This window comes from Motacilla alba, chromosome 10 (assembly GCF_015832195.1).
Source record: "Motacilla alba alba isolate MOTALB_02 chromosome 10, Motacilla_alba_V1.0_pri, whole genome shotgun sequence".
Taxonomy (NCBI): domain Eukaryota; kingdom Metazoa; phylum Chordata; class Aves; order Passeriformes; family Motacillidae; genus Motacilla; species Motacilla alba.
The window spans coordinates 18,006,263-18,019,459 of NC_052025.1; the positions used below are offsets into that span (position 1 = coordinate 18,006,263).

Sequence of the window (13,197 nt, forward strand, 5' to 3'; positions counted from 1 at the left end):
CCCAGACGCTGAAACTGGAGAATTCACTAAAACTTTGAGGGAAAAGCCCTTTTGCCCCCTCCTGCGCCTGCTGAGGGACTGTGATAACAAGAGCACCTCATTCCCAGGAACATCAACCCCTGAGCCCTGCTTTCAGGGGAAAACAAACACAAAAAAAACCAAACCCCCCCCCCCCCCCCCCCCCCCGTATTTCCTACTGCTTAGAAATCCCTCTCCTCCCAAATTGCTCTGGAAACAGAATTAAATTAATTTTAAATTAAACCACCCACCACCTCGAAGCAGCAGCACTCGGCAGAGCCGCGCTGAGGTGAAGGGCGGCACCTGGCCGAAATGGCGGCAGCTGGATGTCCCCGCTCAAGTCCTCCCCAAACGGCCCGAAAATACCGTGTTTGCCGGGAAATGGGCTTGTTTTATGATCTTGTGCTTTAAAGAGCATCAAAAGAGCAGCTCGGCGGCGGCGAGGTGGCCCGCGAGGAGGCGGGGACGCGCCTGTCAGCCTGCTCTGAGGCGGCGGGGACGCGCCTCAGCCCACCCTGAGGCGGTGGCGGCGGCGGGGCCGCTGTGTCGCGACATGGGGGACGACTTGGCCTCGGAAGGCGACACCCGTGAGTGAGGCCGAGGCGGGGGCTGCCCCAGCGGGGCGGGGGGCGCAGCGCCGTGAGGGGCGATTCGTGTGGCAGGGGCGGGCGGGAGCCGGCGGGGCTGAGGGGCAGCGCCGGAATGCCCTAAAATAGAACCGGACACCTGAAAATCCGCTCGGAAACAAAGCAGGTGGTCAAACCTACCCGTGAATCAAGACTGCTGTTGTCCAAAAGCCTCCTGCACCGCTGAGATGCTGCACATAATTCTGGTACCCCGCACTTGGGGTTTTTGGCCTCCTTGGTCCCCATCCCAAGTTGTCTTTGTGTCGTGCAGCCCCAGGTAGGGCTCGGTGGATGGGTTTTGCATGTTTCTTTGCATATCTTTCTCCTCCTTTGCTGCTTTTCTACATCTCTTGCATAATGAACTGCCTGTGAGTTGGTGCATTGCTTTGAAGGTAAATAATTTGAAATGTTCTCCACGCTGTTTGTGATAACTGAATTCCTGTTCAGCAACTGAATTCCTATTCAGTAAGCTATGAACTACCCTGGAATCTGAGCTTGAAAGAGAAGGAGCCCTGCTAAATATCCACTGAAGTGTGGCTGTTGGACAGGTACATGCCATGATGAGGAGTGCATTTACACTTACAGAGCTGCTGTGGATCTTAAGTAGGAAACTCAGACCATCAAACTGTTACTCATGTGTTGCTGAAAATAAATAAATTGTGGCTTCTACAGCCTTAGCGATGCCAGATTTGTTACTGCATCTTCACAGCTAGTGCAAAGAATAACTAAGGTGGTTTGGCATCTCTTGAAAATGATGCTGTGTGTGTCTATAAAATGTAAGAAAACATTTCTGTCACCTGGAGAGCAGGGTCAGCAGTATTTGCTTAATTGAAACATAGGATTTACTCCACTGGAGACAGATAAGCATGTACAAGGAGGTGGTATGTGTGTAGCCATTGGTGTTAATAATTAACAAAAACTCAATGTGTTTTTCACAAGTTCTCTTGGTATTTCCTCTCAAATGAAGGGTCTATGCAGGGTGAAATGCAATCCTGTTAACACAGCTGACAAGGTGATAAGAGAGTCTTAATATACATATAGGAAATCCTGTTACTTGCAGAAATCAGTGTCCAAATCCTACTGCCTTCATTGTAGCAGCAGGTCCAGCACTCTTGAATACACACTCTCAGGTGGGCATGTCTGGTGTTAAGTGGATAAATACACTATTGAATGATCCTGTCTAGCATTCAAATTTGTGTTATTTGTGTTTTTCTTGAGCTAAAGTATTTTGTTTGAAGGCAAGGGGAATGGAAACTGGAGGATGAGGTTATACCTCTGTTACTCTAAGAGTCCATGGTAGGGATGCCTTTCTTCTGTGCCCTCCAAAGAGATGAATTATGCTATTTAGGCAGCAGGTCTCCTGCTTTTTTTCCCTCAGTGTGGTGGAATGGGAACAATAATATGTTTTGATGCCTTTTATGTGGCATGTGTTTAATATGCAGTTGATATGTTGGAACAAACTGAAGTTGCATTGAGCCCCTCAAACTGCAGCCTGGGCTCTGGAGAAGCGTAGAAGAGAGCAGAGCCTCTGGGCCAGCTCTCCAGTAGGATGTGGCAGGCCAAGGGTCTGACTCAAGCCCTGCTTGAAAGAATTCCCCAAAAGCACTAGGACAGAGACTGAGTCCAACAAACACTGACACCAGCCTTGCCAAAAGCCTTCAGAGCCTCCCTGTCGGGCTGTGGCAGTCACAGCCTTGCTCTTGTTTCTTGGCAGGAAGGTTTATTTGATGAAGGAGAAGATTGCTGGGGCAAGGCCCAGCACTCTTAAATTGTGCCTAGCTGTGCAGGACAAATACTGCCAGTCATGGTAAATTATGTGCAGAACTGCCATGGTTTATTAAGAGATGCAACACTAATCACAGGCCAGGCTGGCAGTTTTGTGCTGCTTGGCTGGTTCAGGTTGCCCGGAGGGGGACCATGTGTAAAGGCCTCCTTGTAGAGCAGTGGCATGTAGGTGGAAGGATGGAGGAAAGGGTCTGTGTCATCTCAGAGCCTTCACACTGACTCTGGGCCTCAGAGGGTGCCCAGAGGATATGGACCTCATGGATCAAAAGGTTTTGCAGCTGGAGCAAATCCATGCAGAGAAAGACATTGAGTTAGAAGAGAAGTGGGTAGGACTGGAAGAGCACTGATGTGGCACAGGGGGTAGTCAGGGAAGGAGAGACAGTGGTAGGATACAAATCCAGCAAACATGCCAACATCTGTAGGGCTGGGATTCTTGCTGGAAGAATCTTTCTGCAGTCATCCTTCCCGGAAGCCACGGGGGCCGGTGAGATGAAGGGGAGGTTTGTTGGGGCATGCTGCTCCATGCTCCTTGCCAGCACTGTTTTAATGCTCACTCTTCTGTTCTGCTGCAGTGCTTCAGTCAGAGAAGGAGTTCCATGATGCGGCGAAGCGAAATGATACAGCCAGGATGGAGGAACTCATCAGGAAAGGAGTTGACATCAAAGCCAAAAACAATGTAAGTCCTGGGTTTTTCCACCTCCAAGCTGCAGGAAGTGCTGAGGGTATGTTTCAGAACTGCAGCTCCTTAACACTGCTCTTCTCATTAACTGCTTAATTTGTCAAAGCTTTAAAATACAACACCCAGTGCCAAATAGGGCCTATAGCAACCAAGCAGTTTTCACAACACACTGAGACCCCCAGCACTATCATCCTGGCCACACTGGAAAGCTGCAATTCCCAGATAGATGTGATTGCCATGAAAGGCTCTGATTTTGCTGTCTCTGTACAGAAAAACTGTGGGACAAACTCTGTTTCTGGTGCAGGTCTTTCCTTGTTGACTGGTAGGTACATGGAGATACAGGATTGCCCCCATCCCTAGAGTTTCAATCTGTCCATTTATGGTCAGCAGTGTTCTTCACTCTGTGCTGTCAGTATAGTCCAGAACTGCAGCTCCTGAGCAGAAGGTGACTGACAGCAGTCTGCCTGACAGGAGAGCAGAGACAGAGGGCTGCGCCCAAAGAAAACTCTGCACAGCGCGCGAAATTCTGGCTCCATAGATGGCCGAGGATATTTTGGCCTTCAGGAGGGCTGGTGGATGCACACTCTGCACACATCAGCCTTCCCTGCCTCTGTCCTTCCTCCCAGGCGGAGCGGACTGCCCTGCACTGGGCTGCGGGAGCCGGGAGCGTGGATGCTGTGCGGCTGCTCCTGGATCACGACGTCCCTGTGGATGACGAAGACAGTGTACAGAGGCGACTCTCCCTTGCATGTGCTGCACGTGTGTTCGGTGCTGGGGCAGCGCCGGGACTGGGTGCTAGGCCAGCAGTTACAGACTGCGCCTTAGCCCTGGGTGGGTGGCACAGGGTGGCACGCTGCACCTGCTGAGCGAGGGGCTGGAGCAAGCCTTGTTGGCACATGTGTTTGTGCTCTGTATTTTGGCCTTTTCCTTGCATGCACAGTGACTTGGAATAGGCTGGTAGAATCTGTGTTTTGCATAGAGCATGGGGATGCTTGCCGTCTTCTGATTGTGTTGGTGGGGCTTGTAGGATGACAGTGACAGCCAAAAAACTTTTTTCTCCCTCATACAGCCAGGCTAATACACACTATTAAATAGGTAGTAGCTGCCAAGAAGCAGGTCTCTGCTCAGCTGCTGCGAATATCTGTGACAGGAATAATAATAATTGGAGAAAGTGCAACTAAAAAATATACCAGTGAGAAACAAATAGATTTGGAAAACTTCATCAAGCTAAGAAGTTAGTTTCCCTCCAGAGTGGGGATGGTGATGGCTGCAGTTTAACTGTAAGTATCTTTCTTTTTTGCCCAGTTTGGAATGAATGCTCTTCTCCTGTCTGCCTGGTTTGGCCACCTCCGTGTCCTGCAGATCCTTGTCAATGCTGGGGCCAAGATTAACCGTGTCAATAGGGTGAGGGTCTCCCCATGTGGATCCATCACTTGGTTCTAGACAGTGTTGGGGGACAGAGAGAGGTTTACCTGTGAGCTCAGTCATGTTTGACAGCATCTGCTCTGGGGACTGCCATCTGCACTCTGATTTATCCCTGAAGCAGGTGTAATAATTGGAGTTCTGGAGATGCACACAGCTTCCTCGCCTCATGTTTCTGCAGTGCTGATGTGGAAGGTGTTACAGAGATGGGAAATGGGTTTAGTGAATCAGCAGTCCTTGTATTCTAAAACAGACCTTGTCTGGGAAAAGGGGGATTAATATTTCAGTCATAACTTGCTGTCTGCAGCACAAGGCATTTTAGTTCTGGAGGTGCAGGGAGGATGAAATGGGCTTTTGCTAACAGGAGCAGTTTGTCAAAAGAGACTGACTGTCCTACAGTCTTGGCCTTATTGAATGAGCAGTCCTTTCTCTCCTCTCCAGAATGGCAGGAACCTGCTTCACTGTGCAGCTCAGAGGGGGCACATCCAGGTCATGGAGTTCATCATGGAGGACTTGGAGGACATGTGTGTGGATGAGACAGACAAGGTAGAAAGGCTTTTCACAGCTTTATTTTGTGAAGTCTGGTCTTGCTCTGCTGAGCTTAGCTCCCCTTGGTCTTGGGAAGAGAATCCGAGTCAGATGCTAGTCCCACAAGTCTTCCTGCAGAGTGAGCTTAGGGATGATGGGGATTCTGGCTCTGGTCAAGCTTCTTGCAGCAGATGATCTGATCTTGTGCTTTCTGAGCCTTTTGGACTGTGTTTCTCTGTTTCCTTCCAAAGATGGACAGGACAGCGTTTCACCTGGCTGCAGAGCACGGGCAGCTGGCGGTGGTGGAGTTCCTCATTCGACTGGGTTGTTCTCACAGTGCCAAAGACAAGGTAGGGGCACAAAACCATGTGCAAGGGAGGTGAAGTCCAAGGATTAGGGGATGTGAAAACCAGGAAACAGAATCCCAGATGAGGCTCAGGCAGGCAAGTTGTCCATAGTTGTTACCATGGCTGTGGTATGTCAGGGCTTTTCTTCCCTATCCACTTCAAGCCATTTTCTTGCTTAGTTCGTGATTTCTCTCCAGGACTTTTCAGGCAGGATACACAGCAAGCCTGGTAAATCATGCTCTAGTTTAAGGTAGGAGGGGTTTTTCTCTCACTATTGCAACTGTAGGAAGATTGCTTCATATTCGTGCTACTGGTTACAACCTCCTTTTCAGCCACACTGGATATACTCTGTGCAAGGTTGTGGTATATGAACACTCAGTCCTGTGAGACGTATGTTTATAAAGTAATGTTTACTTTCAGGAAGAAAATACAGCATTGCATTTAGCTGCTAAAAATGGACACCTCTCTGTGCTGGAGAAGATTATAGATGTCGGAGTGGACCTTGATGAAAAAAACTCAGTAAGTACACTTAAATTAAATCAAAACCACATCACTTTTGCCCTTTTCCTCCCTATAAATACTCTCCTGCCACAGTCATCAGGCTGAAAAGCCAGAATTGACAGGAGAGGTCTAGAAAATAGCTGATTTTATCTAAAAGCTGTGTGGGTAAAGGCAGGTCACACTTGCAGAGTATCAGTGAAAGGCGACATCCGTCTTGGACCAATTTCCGGCCTAAAGTGTTGCCTTCTCTTCCTGCTGTATCTGCACACCTACCTTATCACTCCATTTAATCTCCCTTTCTCCCCCTGACCCTTGAGCATTCAAGTGCCTAAATGGTTATTGAGTGTGTTTTAAACTAAACTTCACCATGCTTTGCAGTATTGACTTAGTCACTGAACATATGGACCTTCTGTTTGAGATCTCCCTTTTGACAGGTCTGCTTTGGAAAATTATGTGACTGGGGCACAGTTAATGACTTAGATAGCAAATATTGGCTTAGTATCACTGTTATTTATTCCCGGGCACACTCCCAATTAAGTTTATCAGCATTTTTTTAAGTCTTATTTGGTTACTGTCTTTGAAAAGTGTATTTGATTGTGATTAGGATCTGAAGGAAAGGGGAGCCACCTTCTGTGGTAACTGGCAGCATTTGTCTACCCCCACATGAGCCGCCCTTTCTGCAAAGAGCAATAATAAAACCAGATTAAATCACTTAGGAATTCTGCTTGCTTCTGTTTTCTTGTAATGAAATGAGGTGCAACCCTTGGAAGGGAAAACCAGTGATAGAGGGTCATAGGTTTCAAGTTCTGTCTCTGGGCTATTCCAGGTAAATTATTTGTCTTCACTGTCCATGTGAAATCCTTTTTGGTTTATTGACGGGCTGGAGGGGAGGAATGATGGTGAACACAATGTCTGTCTTGTGGCCCACAGCCAGTGACATTCAGGACAGAACAGTACTCTGGTATGTCCAGGGCAGAGAATTGTGTTCTCTATTTTGGTAACAATCAACTGGAGATCCCTGGCCCTCAGAACTGCTACTGTAACATGTCATGGATTCAGAAGATGGGATAGAGCCTGTGACTCATTCTGCTGCTCTGTCTCGGCCTTGTCTACAGAAATGCTGCTTGTGTCCTTTCTTGCCTTGTGCAGGAGGGACTCACGGCTCTGCACCTGGCTGCTGAGGGGGGACACAGCCACTGTGTGAAGCTGCTCGTGGAAGTGGGTGCTGATGTCAATGCCCAAACCCAGGTTAGCTCCATGGAGGTGATTCCATTCCCAAACCCTACTTTGTGGATTTGTGCCCACAACTGTGGCTTCCAAGGTCACCTGTCATAGAGAGAGGTCATGTGGAGCCCTGCATTCAGGAATAGCACAGGGAGTTTAGAGGAAGGTAAATGTGGTTGTGTACAAAGAGGCAGGTGAAGCTCCCTGGGACTGGTTTGGCTGGAGACAATCTCCATGAATTTGTCAGTGCTGGGCCATAGGACTCTTGCAGGAGGGAGCAGGGAGCTCTCTGGGGGTAGTCTGTAACAACTGCAGCCTCTGGAAGAATCCCTGAGTAACGCTCCTCTCTTCTGACTTGCCTCTCAGAAAAAGATGAACTGCCTTCATTATGCAGCACTGCACGGCTATGAGGAGATAGCCAGGATCCTCATGGATGCAGGAATCCACAGAGATGCTCTCAATCATGTGAGTCCCTCTCAATGCTCTCACCACTAAAAATAAGGCAAAACCAGTTTGTGGAGCTGCTCAAGAGCACAAAGCAACTCTGGAAGGACTAGTGCAGTATCCCCATCAGCTGCCAGTGCAAACTGGCAGCTGTGATGGAATAGGACATGCTGGCCACAGCTTGGTCCTTTCAGTGCTATGAGCTAAGCTCTGCCTAAGTGCAGGATCTTCTTTCCACAGCAAAATGCATCAGCAATGCACATCGCAGTCCTGCAGAACTTCCCAGCCATGGTGAAGCTCTTCATCAGTGCAGAGTGTGACCTTGACATTCCAGATAATGTAAGACTGCAGCTCCTGTTCTTTGTGTTTGAAATGTGAACCAGTTTCATGGGGGATTTTATCACCTTTGGGACAGGATTAAAGAAGAGTGCTTTAAAATGTGGAGAACCTGGAAGTGCAGTTTAGGAAATGTGAAACCTGTGAAATTATTCTAAGTGTGGCAGTGAGATAATCACTTGATGGTGTTCAACATGAGGGCTGTGCTGTGTCCCCTGCAACATTGCATAGTTAGACTCTCTCGTCCTTGCTGGAAGCAGGTAGGAGAAATTTCAAGATGGAATATATTCTGCAAAATGGTTAGAGGGCTGAGAATAGGAGGCAAGCCTGGAGGCAGCTGGTTGTCTCACCAAACTGTAATTTTCTGAATGAGGGGCTTTGAGTAGTTTGTTTTGGTTAATCTTCATACTCGTAGCCATGTTCTCTACTGATGATTTTACTGATACTGTAAAATTGACACATCTTATGTTCAGTTTTAGTGGTTTCCATTAAACAGTCCCAAGGCAGTCCCTGGTAGTGTTCTGTCCTTCCAGCCTCACACTTGTCCTTCTCTGAAGTGTAGTCCTTTCTCCCTCCTTCTGCAGAGGCAGCAGACCTCGCTCCACATCGCTGCAGAGCACGGCAGGCAGGACATTGCTGAGATGATTCTCATTGCAGGAGTTAATCTGAAGCTGACAGACAAGGTAGAGGTCTCCATGGGTGAAACAGGTTCTGTGGAAGTATGGAGGGAAAATATACATAGATGGTCTTTGCTAATGTTTTTCATAATTTTCAAGGAAGGCTAGTAATATTAAAATTTGGATATTTCCAGGGATAAGCCCTTAAAACACAGCTGAGTAGGTTCTTTTGATGTGTTTTCCAGGAAAGAAGGGACTGGTTCTTAGACAGGTAGAAAATAGATAACACAAAGAACAACGCTTTCTCTCTCAAAGTTGTTCTAGTTCCTTCTACTTGTCCTATCATGAACAGTAATATCAAAGACTTCCTCAAATAATGGTAAGTAATATACCTGAAAAATTACAGCACATATATTGTAATAGGTTGAAAGGATCTGTTGGTACAGATCTGGCACAGTTCTGGGGCTTTTGGCATCTAATAAAACCAACAGAACGAATTTCAAGAGCCCTGAAAATGTAGTATGTGCCCAAAAATGCTGGAGGCCCTTGGGCAGGGATTAAAATAGTGTTTGCCATTCGCAGTGGGTTAGAGCAAGTGCAGACCTGAAGCCACCTGGCTGAACTGGCCTTCAGCTGTGGTGAATGTTTGTCACCTTTCAGCACTCTGTGGAGCTGCAGTGACACTCAGCACAGGGGGCACATTCACACTTTCCTGTATGAAATAGCTTTCTGCTCACATCTGAGGCTAGAACTGTTCTTCCAGTTGTGCCTGGTGCCTGGGCTGGCTCGCTTTCCTTCATGCAACTTTCAAATCTTATTCTCTTCTGCCTTCTTATTTTAGATAGAAATACAAATCTCCCCCTGCCCAATCCAAAATCATATTCATGAAGCCACATTTTCATAGTCTCATCAGCTTGTGCTTCTCCTAGGAGACCATTTTTAATCATGTGTATCTGGAGCCTGTAAAGTTAATGAGGTTGTGTAAATCACTTTGGTTTCATGTGTCAGCAAACCTGCTGTGCAAAAGGCTATAAAATACCTTGGACTGCAGAGCTGGGCTGGTTCTCTGGTGGTTGCTATCATGCTGGTGGGTTGCAGCTTTTCCAGTTGGTGGGTGAAGCTTTTCCAGTGGCTCCTGCAAAATAGGCAGATCCCTTGAAGAAACAGAGGTTATGCTGCAGAGCCTGGAAAATCATTGCCCATGCCCTGAATGCAGGAGCTTGACACCAGCTCACATCTGAAGTTCACAGGTGGAGAACAGGTCCTGGTGGGTGCATTACTTAATAGTCCATGTACCAGCTGCTGCAGATGCTGGGTGGGCATGGAGATTGTACCTCCTAAGGTGCAAAGTCTTTTCTAGCTCATTTTTCCTTTCTAATTTCAGCAAGGGAAAACATCTCTAGAAGTTGCTGCCCGAGGCAATCACATCATCTTGGTGGACATGATTATCAAAGCTGATCGATTTTACAAATGGGAGAAGGTGAGCAGCTTACACAACAGCCCCTGTGCTTTCTCCTCTCCATTGAGACTCCACATACCAGCTGTCAAAGAAAAAGAAATACAGGACATCCCGTGACAGCCTGACCTCTATTTTCATCCCCTTACTTAAGAAAAACAGAAGTCCTCACCATGCCAACAGCATCTACTTAAGGCTTTCCTTATTTAAAAAGGCCTCTGCTGTTAGAAATCCCAGGCGGCACTGCTGGGAATAGGGGTTTCCAAAAATTATTTAACAGCTGCTCCCAAAGGGATAGAATTAGTTCCTTTTCCCAGAAGGAGAAACTGAAGGACTTGAGTGAAAAAATGCTTGGCCTCAGGTCACCAAAATGGGATTTTGAGAGTTTTTCAGCAGTGGAAGGAGGCGGCTCTTGTTAGAGTCATACAACTTCTCCCTCAAAGTGCAGCCTCTCAGCCCCCATCTCCCCTCTGAAACCCTGCCTACCCCAAGCCTGGGTCCAAACCAAGCTGAGCAGAGTGAGCTGAAGGTACAGCCAATGTCACATCCCTTGCATGTTCTTCAGAGTTTGGTTGTTCTCCCAGAGCAGTGCTCCAGAGGGGGAAGCAAAGGAAGGAAAGGAGAGCATGTGCCTGTGGCTCAGGTGCAGCTCTGGGAGTCATGCTCAGTGTATCAGGCCCTTGCATTGGCTTCCCATGCAGCCCTGGAGAAGTCATGCAGCCTCTGCAGCCTGGCATGCAAGCTCTGTGAGCACGAGCTGATGTCGCGGGGAAGCAGATTTAATTAAATGATTCTGCCCCAAACCCCAGACAAAAGGGAATGTGGAAATGCAAATCGTGATCTGCATGGGCTTCCACAGCGAAGTGGCCATTAACAGCGTTTTAACCCTGATGAGCACAGAGTGAAATGAGAATAAAGGGAATAAAAAAATGAGCTGTGCCAGAAGGAACTCGCAGGGACCACAGAGCTGAGGATGTGGGAGGCTGCAGAACCACAGGCTCTGCTGCAGCACCCCTGTTCTGGCTCTGCAGGACAACCTGAACAGCGACTCCGGCTCATGGGTGGCAAAGCACTTGACCTTTAAGCAGGATCACAGGCTGGAAACACAGCACATTCGCTCAGTCATGTGGAGATTGGCCACTAAGTACCTCAAACCCGGGGAATGGAAGAAGCTGGCACATTACTGGAAATTCACAGATGACCACATTAGGGCCATTGAGCAACAATGGACAGGTATAAAAAAATGCTTCCCAGGTATTTTCCTTTCCTTGGATTTTGTTTCTAGGAGATAAAGCTGCAGTAAGAGCAAAGCATGAAGAAAACCAGTTGGTTTATTTGAAGCAACCAAAGATTAGGTTAAAAATTCTGGTTTTACTGAATCTGGAATTACCTGCACACTGTAATTTGTCTAGGAATAAGGCATGCAGGCAGGGGAATTAGTGGTTCTTTGCTCTCCCCTTAGGAGACATTTGGCAGGCCTGTGAGTTCTTGCTACAATTCTTGTTCTACAGAACAGAAGAAACTTGCTGTTTTTACTTTTTTTTCTTTTGAGTAGCAAGAAGGCAGTGAAGTGAATTCTTTAAGATTTAGGAAAAACATTAGAAGAAGCAGAGTCTGAGGGTCAGAAACAGATCACTGCTAGTTCTGGCTGTTTCAAGAACTCTCTAGTTTGGATGATGTGAGCGAGGGGCCAAGCTGTGCTCTGAAGGCAGAAACTACTGCCATGAAAGGCTGTGCACCAAACCCAAGCTCAGCCATAGCCACTCCATTAAGTGCCCCACAAATCCAGCAATCACATCACAAGCAGGAATTAAAGCCATGCTTTACAGCCTCCTAGTAAAATCCAGAGGAGGGAGGGGTGTGCAAACCCACCAGGGCAGAAATCTGCTCTGGTCAGGGCCATGCACTCTGAGTGTGGGATTGCATCTGTGGTTTGATCCTGCCAGGCACTAAAAGCTACAGGGAACACGGCCACAGAATGTTGCTGATCTGGCTCCATGGTGTGATCACTGCAGGAGAAAATCCAATCAAGGGACTGTATGAAGGCCTGGTGGGGATCGGGAGAAGAGATTTAGCAGGTAATACTTTTGTCTTCCTTCAAATAATGCACACTGAGCATTATTTGAATTAATTTACCCAAATTCTGTGCTTAGACAAATACACAGAGGAAAACTTCAGTGAAGCCAACTCACACAAGCTGAAAGCACCTGCTCTGCCCCCTTGCTTCCATTACATGTAATATCTTTCTCTTAGGTTTGATAAATGAACAGATCCTGCCATGGCTTTATTGTTCTGTGCAGCAGATCATTCTCTTTTACAGAAAGTATCAGGAAAAAAGCAAATGCAGACTCCACCTCTCCACGGAAGTGCACAGCAATGTAACACCAGGAGCATCCTCAGCTGGTCCCACAGCCACAGGAGAAACACTTCTCTGCTGCTGAGGGAAGGCAGATGCAACCTAAGGGCTTCTTATCACAAACTGCTGGCACTGCTGCACCCTTCTGGACAGGAAATGACAAGGGTAAAACAAATGCTCATGGTCAAAAACGCCTCTGCACAGAAGGGAGATTTTTATCAGCAATTTCAAACGGTCTGGGCCCCATAATGAGTTTGGTGAGGAAGCCTTACTTGTCATACTGCATCAGGAAATATTACAGTTCTACTGTAATTTGTCTACAGCACAGTTTTGTATATAAATTTTCAATTGTCAGGTTTTTAAGTTAATGAGGGCAAAGGCTTTGTTCTCAGGAATGTTCTTTACTTAACTTATTTGTGGGGGTGTCTCATGTCTTAGGCATGTCCATACATTCCCACCGTAAGAAGAGAACTTAAGCAAAATCAAAGCCAGGTTTTGGTCCTTTTAGAACCTGAGGGGTTGTGATCTTTAATGCTTTGACTCTTCACAAAAAGTTTGAGAAGAATGTTAACATATGCTGTTTATAAATGTACATTAACATGTATGTTTATAAATCAAATAGGTGACGCTGACCTTTTCAAAACATCTTTTCATTTGTCATGTAATCCTCCATACTTATTTTTTACAGTATCTCAAGGGGAAAATAACGTCTGTATTTCAATAAATCTAGATTTTACCCTTTAAAGTTGCAAGTTATATCTTGTCATCTTTATTAAAAAAACACTACATCATTTTTTCTTAGAGCTAAACCAGTACAACCTTACAGTTGAAGCCTGAGAGGAATTCAAGCAGGTGGTG

At 46.9% G+C, this 13,197-nt stretch overlaps 1 protein-coding gene across 4 annotated transcripts; it reads left to right on the forward strand.

Moving 5' to 3' along the window:
- Window positions 1–235: 235 nt before the first annotated feature.
- ANKDD1A (ankyrin repeat and death domain containing 1A) lies at window positions 236–13,084 on the forward strand. 4 transcript variants are annotated; one of them, XM_038147404.1, is made up of 15 exons: window positions 236–605; window positions 3,002–3,105; window positions 3,735–3,833; window positions 4,414–4,512; window positions 4,972–5,076; window positions 5,310–5,408; window positions 5,826–5,924; window positions 7,056–7,154; window positions 7,497–7,595; window positions 7,815–7,913; window positions 8,495–8,593; window positions 9,912–10,007; window positions 11,015–11,216; window positions 11,930–12,061; window positions 12,304–13,084. In XM_038147404.1, exons 1-15 carry the CDS (start codon window positions 413–415, stop codon window positions 12,363–12,365), a joined length of 1,686 nt encoding a protein of 561 aa, XP_038003332.1. In that variant the 5' UTR covers window positions 236–412; the 3' UTR covers window positions 12,366–13,084. The 4 variants fall into 4 exon arrangements, with proteins under 4 accessions (XP_038003332.1, XP_038003333.1, XP_038003334.1 ...); XM_038147405.1 differs by having other exon boundaries at window positions 11,999–12,061; XM_038147407.1 differs by having other exon boundaries at window positions 469–605; window positions 3,735–3,867.
- Window positions 13,085–13,197: the final 113 nt, after the last annotated feature.